The sequence below is a fragment of the Anomaloglossus baeobatrachus genome, chromosome 1, assembly GCF_048569485.1.
Source record: "Anomaloglossus baeobatrachus isolate aAnoBae1 chromosome 1, aAnoBae1.hap1, whole genome shotgun sequence".
In the NCBI taxonomy this organism is placed as follows: Eukaryota; Metazoa; Chordata; class Amphibia; order Anura; family Aromobatidae; genus Anomaloglossus; species Anomaloglossus baeobatrachus.
In genome coordinates, this window is record NC_134353.1 from 74,655,522 (window position 1) to 74,669,959 (window position 14,438).

At 43.7% G+C, this 14,438-nt stretch overlaps 1 protein-coding gene across 2 annotated transcripts in view; it reads right to left on the minus strand.

Moving 5' to 3' along the window:
* The window catches only part of SORCS2 (sortilin related VPS10 domain containing receptor 2), a 1,328,268-nt gene that overhangs the window by 599,246 nt on the left and 714,584 nt on the right, over positions 1-14,438 (minus strand). For both annotated transcript variants that reach the window (XM_075346856.1, XM_075346855.1), the window contains exon 3: positions 7,799-7,898. In XM_075346856.1, the coding sequence (XP_075202971.1) occupies positions 7,799-7,898 (100 nt within the window). The remainder of the gene's footprint in view (positions 1-7,798; positions 7,899-14,438) is intronic.

The window sequence follows — 14,438 nt, forward strand, 5'->3', positions numbered from 1 at the left end:
GTAAAAAAACAGCAAGTGTGCACAGGGCCTTATAGCTTTTATCTGTTGCTGCATTCCCAATAATGAGCATTTTAATTTGCTATGAAAATATACCATTAAGTGCATTCATTGTGAAGAAAGCTTTTTCCTGAGTCTCTGCCTCCACAGGTTGTTATGAGCATGCATGTCATTCCAGGCTAAATCCATTGACACCTTTATAATTTCTATCTGTTACAGTATTCTTGATAAATCAGCATTTTAATTTCCTATCAAAATAAAGTATTAAGTGCATTCGTTGTTAAAAGAGCTTTTTTTCTGAGTATCTGCTTCATGAATTTGTTATAAGCATGCAGGTCTTTACAAGCTAAATATATTGAAACCTTTATATATTCTATCTGTCGCTGCATCTAATATATAAAGCTGAATGTGTGTATGTATGTGTGTATGTATGTGTGTATGTATGTGTGTATGTGTGTATGTATGTGTGTATGTATGTGTGTATGTATGTGTGTATGTGTGTATGTATGTGTGTATGTGTGTGTGTGTGTCCGGGATTGGCATCTGCACCATCGCAGCTGCAGCCACAAAATTTTTCACACTCACACGTCTGGACCCCGAGAGCGTCATAGGCTGTGTTGTGAGGCGAAATTTTAACCCCGCGCGTTCCAATTTACTAATCAATTTTGCCCCTATCTACACAATGGGAAAAAAGTGAAACGAAAAGTGTATCCGCACCGTCGCATTTACAATCACGAAATTTTGCACAGACACCTCATGTGACCCAGGGAACGTCGTAGACTATGTTTTGACAGGAAAATGTAACCCCGCGCTTTACAGTTACTCTCCAAAAAACATGGCTCCATTAAAGTAAATGGAGCCTGGAACTACAGGTTATTAGTAGGAGCTGTGAGTGGTTGCTATAGGAACACAAAAGACATTCATAGTATAAGAAGCTTATATGTGAGGTAATAAGATGTCGGTGGGGAGACAGATAGAGAGAGACAGACAGAGACAGACAGAGACAGGGCTGGAAACAGACAGACCTGGAAAGAGACAGACCTGGAAAGAGACAGATGGGGAAAGAGACAGACAGGGAAAGAGACAGACAGGGAAAGAGACAGACGGGGAAAGAGACAGATGGGGACAGAGACAGACGGGTAAAGAGACAGACGGGGAAAGAGACAGACCTGGAAAGTGACAGACGGGGAAAGAGACAGACGGGAAAAGAGACAGGCCTGGAAAGAGACAGACCTGGAAAGAGACAGACCTGGAAAGAGACAGACCTGGAAAGAGACAGACGGGGAAAGAGACAGACGGGGAAAGAGACAGACGGGGAAAGAGACAGATGGGGAAAGAGACAGATGGGGAAAGAGACAGGCCTGGAAAGAGACAGGCCTGGAAAGAGACAGACGGGGAAAGAGACAGACGGGGAAAGAGACAGATGGGGAAAGAGACAGATGGGGAAAGAGACAGACGGGGAAAGAGACAGATGGGGAAAGAGACAGATGGAGCATATTACTTGGACAATTTAGTTAAATCTGTGTGGAATATCTGTGGTGCTGAAATATATTTTGTGAAATGCTTCTATTAGCTTAGTTTTTGCCTTTTAATAATTACATATCTGTTTTGTGGTTTTTGTGTGCAGAATAAATTTTTGTTAATACATTCTATTTTGTTAACAACAGTTATTAACCCGGGCGAAGCCGGGAAGTACAGCTAGTTCCTGATAAATTATCATTTCCATTTGCTATGAAAATAAAGAATTATGCATTCATTGTGCAAAAAGCTTTTTTCTGAGCCTCTGCTTCATGAGTTTGTTATAAGCTTGCATCTCTTTACAAGCTAAATCTATTGACACCTTTACATCTTCTATCTGTTGCTGCATTCCTGCTAAGTTACTATTTTAATTTCCTATGAAAGTAAAGCATTAAGTGCATATGTTGTGAAAAAAGCTTTTTATTGAGCCCCTGCTCCCTTAGGTTGTTATGAGCATGCAGGTCTTTACAAGCTGCATCCATTTACACCTGTATATCTTCTATCTGTTGCTGCACTCAAGAGAAATAAGCATTTTAATCATAAGCAAATGAGACATTAAAGGGTGTTTTACACGAGACAACAGATGGTGCGATGCATCGTCGGGGTTACAGTTTTCGTGACGCACATCCAGCATCATACACGACGTCGTTTCGTGTGAAACCTCTGAGCGACGCAGTATCGCTCACAAATCGTGAGTCGTGTATTCGTCGCTCAGTTTCATAATATCGTTTATTTTTACTTGTGCCAGTTGTTCATCGTTCCTGTGGCACCACACGTCGCTCCGTGTGACACCACGGGAGCGATGAACTCTGCTTACCTGCGTCCCACGACTCCCGCCGGCTCTGCGGAAGGAAGGAGGTGGGCGGGATGTTTACATCCCGCTCATCTCCGCCCCTCCGCTTCTATTGGCCGGCCGCTGTGTGACGTCACTGTGACGCTGAACGTCCCTCCCCCTTCAGGAAGTGGACGTTCGCTGCCCACAGCGAGGTCGCTCAGCAGGTAAGTGCGTGTGATGGGGGTTTCACGACTTTGTGCGACACAGGCAGCGATTTGCCCATGACGCACAAACGACGGGGGTGGGTACGATCGATTGTGAAATCGCACAATTGGTCTTCCTGTGTAAAGCAGGCTTAAGGGTCTAGGCATGGCAGTGCACTTCCAAAGGTGTTATACATTAAGCACCAGCCTCTTTAGCTTGATTTATAGCTCACTGATTGTGTGACGTCAGATGCCGGAAAGGATATCAGACAGCATTGAGCTATTAATTAAGCAAAAAAGATTGGTGCTGGGTATAAAAAACCTCAGAAGGCAGTGCTTTGGGAAGTGTTTGCATGCCTAGACTGTTAAGGTCTCATTTACTTGAATTAAATTGGTAATTTCTTTGCAGTGCAGCAACAGATAGAAGCTATAAAGGTGTCAATGGATTTAGCTTGTAAAGACCTTTATGCTTATAACATACTCGGGAGGCACAGGCTCAGGAAAAAAGCTTTTTTTCACAGCAAAAGCACTTAATGCTTTATTTTCATAGGAAATTAAAATATTAGTTTATCAGGATTTCAGCAACAGATAGAAGTCATAAAGGTGTCAATGGATTTAGCTTGTAAAGACCTGTATGCTTATAACATCCTCGGGAGGCACAGGCTCAGGAAAAAAGCTTTTTTTCACAGCAAAAGCAGTTAATGCTTTATTTTCATAGGAAATTAAAATATTAGTTTATCAGGATTTCAGCAACAGATAGAAGATATAAAGGTGTCATTGGATTTAGCTTGTAAAGACCTGCATGCTCATATATGTGATTTAGTGGGGTTGATATTATCGAGAGATTCCCTTTAAGACGCACAAAACAATTGCATATAAAGTCCTTACGACTGCACAGTACAGGCTAGTTTGGATTTTGTGCTGCTATGCAGGGTTCACGCACACTACAGTGCCATCTGTATGCGCAGCTTAAATTGATATACCATGATTTTGGATCAGTAAACGGATTACCGAAGCAAACAGTCTACATCATTCAGCAAGCCGTAGACCTGTCACCTGATATAACACCCCATAGCTCCAGAGATCTCTACAGAAAGAGGGTATAAATGTTTTAAAAGATCAAATCGATGACTTGGATTCACTTCACAGCGGCTAAACCTTAACTTGTACAGATGAGTTTGTCTCAATTCACACAGCAAATTACCAGATCACTCGCCTGGTGCCTGATAAATCCCGCATTGGACGCTTTGCGCTGACCTCCCCCTCACCTTGCTGCCCCCATCAATACTGCACCAGTGATTCGTTTGTTGTAGGCAATACTGTATATGGTGAAGAGTAATAGGGTCCTGTTAGAGGGATTCCGCATGCACGGTGACCTTGCTACTCAAGTCAGGAGTATTACATCATTTTTATTTTGCACCATCAAGCAAATAAATGTAAATATTACACTAAGTAAAAAAGGTCAAGGTCAGTGATGTCACCTCGAAATACAGCGAAAAGAAAGGGTAAGATCGATGATGTCACAGGATCACATATATTTATATATATATATATATATATTTTTTTTTTTTTTTGTATATATATATATATATATATATATATATATATATATATGTAGAGTCCATCCGTTCACCTTTTCTACAAAGACACGGTGGTTGGATCCAAAGATCTCAAATTTGGACTCCTCAGACCAAAGCACAGATTTCCACTGGTCTAATGTCCATTCCTTGTGTTCTTTAGCCCAAACATGTCTCTCTGCTTGTTGCCTGTGTGGCGCCCTGGACAAGCCAGGGGCCACAGGTAACAACACACACGCACCCCCACCCCCAGCAGTTCACAACAAACATCCCCAGTGAGACCTGATTCCTTCCCTCGGGTTCAGACAGACACACTAGGTGGGTGGAGTCAAGCAGATAGGCACGCCCACCGAAGAGTCTGGCTGGCCTGAGGCAGGAAGCAGGTCCAGACAAGTCTAGGAGAGGAAGAGAGAGGAGGTCTGCAGAGAGGCAGACGCAGACTGGGGCCTAGGTTGGAGCCTAGGGTCCTCGTACAGCAGTCAGGCAGATGGTAGTGGCCGTCGGTGAGAGCCGGGAAGACAGTCTGGTGGAACCGTAGGTAGCCGGGGCTGGGCGGTGGCCCACCGGTACCGAACCGGGGAGCCAGCTGGAAACCGGAGCGCAGGAGGAGCGTGCATGGAGGCGAGAGAAAGGACTTACACTACCAACCAGGGTCAGGGGAAAAACTACCGCAGCCGCCTGTGGGACCCGTCCATCCAGCCGTTTGTTTTACCGAGAACTGTGTCCTCATCATTGGCTGAGTGAGTACCACCGTGCCGTGCGGCACAGCGCTGCCCCCGCGACCCTGCACCTCGCCAGGCCCCGTAACCTGCCTGCCATCCATCCCTACCCTATCACCGGGCCCCGGGACAACTAACCCCCTACCCACGGAGGGAAGAACTAACAACAAAGCTGCTCCCTGTCACCGCTCCCGGGATCCCCGTCTAGAGCAGCGGTGGTGTCACCAATATCACCACAACCGTGGGTGGCGTCACGGACAATAACCAAAACCCCCACAATCAAAATCCCCTTTTCACTCACGGGCGAGGAGCGCCGCTCAAGTCCCCGGGATCCGGCCCACCGCTCGAGCCACCACAGAGCAGCGGCAGCCGGACCCGAGCAGTGGGAGAGCGCAGCGACCCCTCCTCCGCCCGCGACACCTGTCCTTAGCAGTGGTTTCCTAGCAGCTATTTTACCATGAAGGCCTGCTGCACAAAGTCTCCTCTTAACAGTTGTTCTAGAGATGAGAAGGGTGTCCAAACTTTTGGTCTGTACTGTACATAGAGTAAACTGAGCTATAGTTGTTAAACTGCTGCTTATAAATATAAAGCAAACACCTGTTAAGGATAATAGCGCTAGCTCACATATCGCTACTGCTATATGGCAATTAAAGTGGGTAGAAAGGATATTTAGGGGCACCCCTATTAATGTTAACCTTTTTTCTTTATAACAATTTGGGTTTTTGCAGCAGCTATTTCAGTTTCATATATCTAATAACTGATGGACTGAGTAATATTTCTGGATTGAAATGAGGTTTATTGTAATAACAGAAAATGTGCAATCCACATTTAAACAAAATTTGACAGGTGCATAAGTATGGACACCCTTATCAATTTCTTGATTTGAACACTCCTAACTACTTTTTACTGACTTACTAAAGCACTAAATTGGTTTTGTAACCTCATTGAGCTTTGAACGTCATAGGCAGGTGTATCCAATCATGAGAAAAGGTATTTAAGGTGGCCGCTTGCAAGTTGTTCTCCTATTTGAATCTCCTATGAAGAGTGGCATCATGGGCTCCTTAAAACAACTCTCAAATGATCTGAAAACAAAGATTATTCAACATAGTTGTTCAGGGGAAGGTACAAAAAGTTGTCTCAGAGATTTAAACTGTCAGTTTCCACTGTGAGGAACATAGTAAGGAAATGGAAGAACACAGGTACAGTTCTTGTTAAGCCCAGAAGTGGCAGGCCAAGAAAAGCACTTGCTACCCACAGTAAAATTTGGTGGAGGTTCCATCATGCTTTGGGGCTGTGTGGCCAATGCTGGCACCGGGAATCTTGTTAAAGTTGAGGGTCGCATAGATTCAACTCAGTATCAGCAGATTCTTGACAATAATGTGCAAGAATCAGTGACGAAGTTGAAGTTACGCAGGGGATGGATATTTCAGCAAGACAATGATACAAAACACCGCTCCAAATCTACTCAGGCATTCATGCAGAGAAGCAATTACAATGTTCTGGAATGGCCATCCCAGTCCCCAGACCTGAATATTATTGAAAATCTGTGGCATGATTTGAAGCGTGCTGTCCATGCTCGGCGACCATCAAACCTAACTGAACTGGAATTGTTTTGTAAACAGGAATGGTCAAATATACCTTCATCCAGGATCCAGGAACTCATTAAAAGCTACAGCAAGCGACTAGAGGCTGTTATTTTTGCAAAAGGAGGATCTACAAAATATTAATGTCATTTTTATGTTGAGGTGCCCATACTTTTGCACCGGTCAAATTTTGTTTAAATACGGATTGCACATTTTCTGTTATTACAATAAACCTCATTTCAATCCAGAAATATTACTCAGTCCATCAGTTATTAGATATATGAAACTGAAATAGCTGTTGCAAAAACCCAAATTGTTATAAAGAAAAAAGGTTAACATTAATAGGGGTGCCCAAACTATTTCATATGACTGTATATATATGTATATATATCAAATGAATATAAACTGTGTAGGGCAGTCATGTCACAGGATTATATAATGATGTCGTGGCATCAGCATACAATATAGTATATACTGTACTGTCCATCGCCTAAGACATTATATAGACATACAATAGAGCGATATGTGACATCATACAATATATATACTATTATACACTGGATGTACTCTGATGTCACAAAATCAAACAGGTCCCACATAAGCCCAAGGTGGATGACATCACAGATTCATATATTACCAGAGTGACATCATTCAATTTGAAATACGTATCCTACACTCATCAAACATTATATAGTTGTCACGCTAGGTACGAGGGAGTACCAGGCGCACGGTGAAAAGGAAGGGAAGGGAAACCCTGTGTCTAAGGAAAGGGAAGATGGTGACCCCTGACTGAAACTACTGCTGGTCCTGGGGTCCCTCACCACCCTAGATAGGTTCTGCATTATGCGCCGAGCTGGATACCTGACCCTAGGTATCCCTAGTGCTAGGCCCTAAATAGGGAATGGGAGGGATGAGCTCTTCGTCATCCTCACTAAACACTAAAGAAGACACAAGGCGGACACACAGGGGGAAATGCATGAACTACTTATCATTAGATCACACAGGTCGAAGTTCAGCAAAGTTTTCAGCAACGATACCACGAAGGAGTACAAGCCACCTGCTTGTAACCAAGACTTGAAAAAACTGAAAAATATCACCAGCACCAGTCCACAGAAGGAAGAGGTATTCAAACACCAATTGAATGCTGACAATCAACAGCTGTGCGGAGGCGAGCTCCTGCTGGGTCCAAAAGGGAGAGAGATGAATCCAGCAGGAAAGCTGCCTACACCAATGAATACTGACAGCAGGAACAATGGAAAGTCAGGGAGCATTCTGTGCAGCCGGACGCTGTGACCTTCTATGGCCAGAAACCACATGACACATCCGTAACAATAGTAAACACAACCATGCCAATATACACAAGGACAGGAACAATCAATATTAGGCTGTGACACCCTGTATGAAGTAAGTGTTAGGTAGCGCTTACCTTCTTCTTGTTGGTTGGGCAGATGTAGAACTTGTCAATCACTGTGGTGACCCCGGGCTGCAGGTTCAGCTTTGTGTAGGTAGTTCCATAATCTGAAGACCTGGCGATACAAAACGATGAGATAACATCAAGTCATATTCCTATATAGATCTGTGATTAATGCAGGATTTTCTGATACATGTACAATATGGAGATATGTGACATAAGGGATCAAACACATACGCTCCGAACACCATATTGCTGATGTTCACACTATAAAGCCACCATACTTTGTGCGCACCGTACAGGCTACAAAGACATCTCTGTGTAATCAGGTTATATGTACACTGAGCTGATTTTTTTTTAGAAGTTTTTAGAACAGATTCTTCAAAAACGTTTCGAAAAAGTCTTCCAATTCATTTCCATGAAAAATCCAATTTGTTGTCCATTAGAATTTTTTTTTTTTTTTTTAAGAGGTTTTGATAAATGCAGAGTGGTCGGTACTTTGGAGAGAAATCTTAGGCGATGTGCACATGACATCTTTTTACAGGAGGATTCAACCTGGAATCTCTCTCAAAAATACCTGATACACATTGAGAGAGATTACAGTATTAATTCCTTCTCCAAAGTCTGCCTCTGATTTATACCATTGTATAGGACTAAAGTGGTATATGTCACCCATAGGCTGCTGTCGAATGGTATACTACCGGATATAGCACAAAGTAGTCAACTGAAGCAAATACAGAGGTATTCTGATATATCTCCACCCAGCAAATGGCAAAAATAAAATGACGGTGCATGTGTGGCACCCCTGAGGCACCAGTCGCCACAGAGTATTGCACCCAATTTTAAGTGTAATGCTAAACCCGGATCCTGAGGAGGTCAGTACCGGTTTCAACACTTACACACTCAGATACACACCAGGTTGCCCCTGTCCCTACTGGGGACTAGGCTAGGGTCGGGTAACAAAGGGGTCGCCTACAGAGTAGTATTTATAGGATGCGCTCACACAGGGGCCCCAGTCCCACTAGCTTAGGACCTGGATGGGGGGAGGTGCGGCCAGCAGGGGGAGTCAGGAGCTAACACAACAATGTAGGAGCTCTCCAGCAGGAGAGGAAAGGAGCAGACATGTCTCATGGGTGCTCAGGTGGGAGAGGAGAGTTCACACGGTTGCCGTAGTTGCCGCAGGGGAGAGTGAATCTGCTGCCCTCAGAACTGGTGCCACACAGGGTGGCAGGACCCTATGGAAGATCAGACTCCATGTTGGTGTTTCAGAATCTGCCAGGACAGGGAAGTTATCCATGCTCAGACAGGGAGACAGTTTATTAAATAGTGTCTGAGCATGGGGAGGGGATTTCATGATAACTTTTGGACGGCAGGGAACTTGGGCTTCTAAGCTGTCCCTCATGCTAAGGGACCCTATGCTATCCCTTATCTCAGGGATACTCCTAATGGTGGAGAGGACTGAGTCTCCTTCCTGGCCCTGCTCCTGACCAGTCCTGATATGATTCCCCCGCCTTCCAGGGTGGGACGGGACAGGAGTGAGATGAAACCACAGATAACAACAGACAAGGGAAAAAAAAACAAAAACTCTGTAACACTGTATACACACACACATGCACACACGCACACACACGCACACACAGGATAAGGCCTGTTTCACACGTTCGTGAAAAAACACGCACGTTTTTCACGGACGTGTCAGAGGTGCCTTTTGCCCTCTGTGAGCCGTGTTTATGGGCTACGTATGTTCTCCGTGTGTTATCACGGATAACACATGGAGAACGGGAACTTTCTACTCACCTGTCCCTGGCGTTGCTGTCCGTGGTGCTGATCTTCGGTCTCCGGTTCTGCCGACTCACCGCTGCTACCGCTTCCGGCCGCAGTGAAGTGAATATTGAATTAGCATAATGAGCAGCGGTCGGCAGCAAGTGACAGCAGCGGCAGAGACTGCAGGGCTGGAGAAGGTGAGTAAAGCTTTGGTTTTTTTTCTCACAGACTCATGTCTTTTTTCCAGTGCGTGTCACACGGAACACATCCGTGTGGTCCGTGTGCACTACGTGTGACACGTTTGCGTTCCGTGTGACACCCGTGATGCCGGAGACAAACTGGACATGTCGGCGTAAGAAACACATGGACACACGTAAGTACGGAACGGACACACGTTCCATGCGCATATACTTACGTGTGTCCAAAACCATAGGAATACATATGTCTACGTGTGTACGTGTCTCCGGTAGGTGAGAAAACTGAAAAAACACGTACCAGAGGCACGTACGTGTGAAAGAGGCCTAAGACAAAAAAAGATATTCAGGAGAAAAACAAGAGCAGGAAGGAAGCTACAAAACAACAGGGGTAAACTCCACAACCGCGCCAAGCAATAAGCACAACTTTCACCAGTAAGTCTGGGACACCACACCTCACAGACCAACACAGAATAAACTATAGCTGGCATGGGTAGAAGGGTTCTAGCAGTGTAAATAGGAGGGGAGCAGATGTGATACATTTCCCCACAACATGTTATTAAAGGAAACAGCCAACCAGCAGAGATTAACTCTTGCTAGCCTGCCTATAAATCAGCACATAGCAGGTAGACACCTGTGTCTGTGTTAATCTCAGACATCAGAGAAACCATCGGGCGGAGTGTCAGAATCTGCAATCTGAACAGAGTTCAATGCCACCACGACAGTCGGCAAAGCTTGTGCAAAACTTCGTTGACAGCCGGTGTTACCTGTCATTGTAATCCTGCCTGTGATGGTAATGAGACTGCTGAAAACTCTTCCTGAAATAACAAGAAGTCTAAAATAATTTCGGCGCCACTATGAAAACTCGTGCAAAACTTCGTGTGACAGCCGGTGTTACCTGTCATTGTAATCCTGCCTGTGATGGTAATGAGACTGCTGAAAACTCTTCCTGAAATAACAATAAGTCTTAAATAGTCTCGGCGCCACTATGAAAAACTTGTGCAAAACTTCGTGTGACAGCGGGTGTTACCTGTCATTGTAATCCTGCCTGTGACGGTAATGAGACTGCTGAAAGCTCATCCTGAAAAAACAAGAAATCTAAACTAGTTTCGTGGCCAGTACGAAAGTAGCAACGTTTCTAATTTTTTATACAGAGCTTGATATGAAAAATAATGAAAAAACATGACCAATTTTTTTTTTTTACAATACATTTACCATCCTTTATTGCATCATTTATGTTTGAAATGATTTCCCTGTAGGCGCAACGATAATATATTCTATATTGTTTTACACATCCTTGTGTTATTCTATATATTTGATATTATGTCTGTGCTACATTGGTTTCCTTTACTGCCAAAAAACCTTAAAAAATTGTGGTGGGTTCTGAAACCGCCACCCATCATAGAATAATTAGCGGTGCAGACAAGATGAGAAAAATGTGGTGTGTGAGAAAACGGAGAATATGTTATTCTATAGCGCAAAACCTCATGCAAAAATAATATGGTGCCATGTGTCGAAGCAAAAGAAAACATTATTTTTTAATATTCATACTTCCCAGAAAACATATTTTATCGATGTGGAAACCTGAGTCTCCTTGTTCTGCGCGAGGCTTAGTTTTCCCACCATTTGTATAATATTATATTTATTACTGTGGCATTCATTCCTCTCTGTATAGTAGGTCACATTTCTTATATTAAATATTGATCCATTCGAAAATGGGAAACACCGGCTGTAAAAATCAGATATGTTTGGATGATTTAAAATATAAAAATAAAATAATTTTCCAACAAAATCTGAAATACATATATATTATACATCGTACTCTTATTATTCCTATATTTCTTAGTACTGTGCTGTATACATATATGGGATGAGTGAATAGAATTCGTCTGGAATTTCACAGGAAATTTAGATTTTCCAGAAACTGAGTTTTTTAAGATTTGATGCTATAGTCAAAATGTTAATGAAAAGTTAAAAAAAAAGTAAAAAAAACCCAAAACATTTACAGTCATATGAAAAAGTTTGGGCACCCCTATTAATGTTAACCTTTTTTCTTTATAACAATTTGGGTTTTTGCAGCAGCTATTTCAGTTTCATATATCTAATAACTGATGGACTCAGTAATATTTCTGGATTGAAATGAGGTTTATTGTACTAACAGAAAATGTGCAATCCGCATTTAAACAAAATTTGACCGGTGCAAAAGTATGGGCACCCTTATCAATTTCTTGATTTGAACACTCCTAACTACTTTTTAATGACTTAGTAAAGCACTAAGTTGGTTTTGTAACCTCATTGAGCTTTGAACTTCATAGGCAGGTGTATCCAATCATGAGAAAAGGTATTTAAGGTGGCCACTTGCAAGTTGTTCTCTTATTTGAATCTCCTATGAAGAGTGGCATCATGGGCTCCTCAAAACAACTCTCAAATGATCTGAAAACAAAGATTATTCAACATAGTTGTTCAGGGGAAGGTACAAAAAGTTGTCTCAGAGATTTAAACTGTCAGTTTCCACTGTGAGGAACATAGTAAGGAATTGGAAGAACACAGGTACAGTTCTTGTTAAGCCCAGAAGTGGCAGGCCAAGAAAAATATCAGAAAGGCAGAGAAGAAGAATGGTGAGAACAGTTAAGGACAATCCACAGACCACCTCCAAAGACCTGCAGCATCATCTTGCTGCAGATGGTGTCAATGTGCATCGGTCAACAATACAGCGCACGTTGCACAAGGAGAAGCTGTATGGGAGAGTGATGCGAAAGAAGCCGTTTCTGCAAGCACGCCACAAACAGAGTTGCCTGAGGTATGCAAAAGCACATTTGGACAAGCCAGTTACATTTTGGAAGAAGGTCCTGTGGACTGATGAAACAAAGATTGAGTTTTTTGGTCATACAAAAAGGCGTTATGCATGGAGGCAAAAAACACGGCATTCCAAGAAAAGCACTTGCTACCCACAGGAAAATTTGGTGGAGGTTCCATCATGCTTTGGGGCTGTGTGGCCAATACCGGCACCAGGAATCTTGTTAAAGTTGAGGGTCGCATGGATTCAACTCAGTATCAGCAGATTCTTGACAATAATGGGCAAGAATCAGTGACGAAGTTGAAGTTACGCAGGGGATGGATATTTCAGCAAGACAATGATCCAAAACACCGCTCCAAATCTACTCAGGCATTCATGCAGAGGAACAATTACAATGTTCTGGAATGGCCATCCCAGTCCCCAGACCTGAATATCATTGAACATCTGTGGGATGATTTGAAGCGTGCTGTCCATGCTCGGCGACCATCAAACTTAACTGAACTGGAATTGTTTTGTAAACAGGAAAGGTCAAAAATACCTTCATCCAGGATCCAGGAACTCATAAAGGCTACAGGAAGCGACTAGAGGCTGTTATTTTTGCAAAAGGAGGATCTACAAAATATTAATGTCATTTTTATGTTGAGGTGCCCATACTTTTGCAGCGGTCAAATTTTGTTTAAATGCGGATTGCACATTTTCTGTTAGTGCAATAAACCTCATTTCAATCCAGAAATATTACTCAGTCCATCAGTTATTAGATATATGAAACTGAAATAGCTGCAAAAACCCAAATTGTTTTAAAGAAAAAGGGTTAATATTAATTGGGGTGCCCAAACTTTTTCATATGACTGTACTTTTCCCCAGCCTTCACTTTGAGAGCGCAGTTTCTCTGCTTGGTCGTTCTTCCCTGGTGTCATGAGTCATGCATGGCTCTGCGGTTCCTGAGCCAGTGCATGTATCCTGCCTCCGGGGTCTAGGTCTCTTGGGAGGGCCCTTTTCATTCTGGTCTCGTACCGGGGATCGCGCCACTATATATTGGTGCTGCTACCTCCGGGACGGTGCCAGTAATATTTCCGGCTCTGCTGCGTGCACTGTTTCCGAGAGAAGTTCTCTATTTCTTGTCCTGCTACCTGGTACTGTTCATCCTAACCTCCGTTCTTCTTGCCTGACCTAACTTTTGTCCCTCCTGCTCGACCTGACCTCCGTTCCCCGGACCTAACCTCCATATCCCCAGCCTGCCCTGACCTCCATCCCTTCTTCCCAATGTTATATCCATTCCTCGTGTCCTCCAGACTCCGGTCCTGTTTCGTTTCCTCCACTCCCTTTCCGATGCTTACTTGCTCTCCCGGTATCCGACCTTGACTCTGTTCTTTGACTTTGGCTTGATTTCTCCTTGGTACAGACATGAGTTCCCGGCATAGACCAACTGATCGACTATCCCTGCTCTTGTGTTAGCGAATTCTAGTGGGCTTCTGTCTAACTGTACTCAGGAGTTTTCTTTCTACCTGAGTCCCAGCATCCCCTAGCGGTAGCTTGACTTTTGTCCCTCCTGCTCGACCTGACCTCCGTTTCCCGGACCTAACCTCCATATCCCCAGCCTGCCCTGACCTCCATCCCTCCTTCCCAATGTTATATCCATTCCTCCGTGTCCTCCAGACTCCGGTCCTGTTTCGTGTCCTCCACTCCCCTGTGCTTACTTGCTCTCCCGGTATCCGAACTTGACTCTGTTCTTTGACTTTGGCTTGTTTTCTCCTTGGTACAGACATGAGTTCCTGCCATAGACCGACTGATCGACTATCCCTGCTCTTGTGTTAGCGACTTCTAGTGGGCTTCTGTCTAACTGTACTCAGGAGTTTTCTTTCTACCTGAGTCCCAGCATCCCCTAGCGGTAGCTTGACAC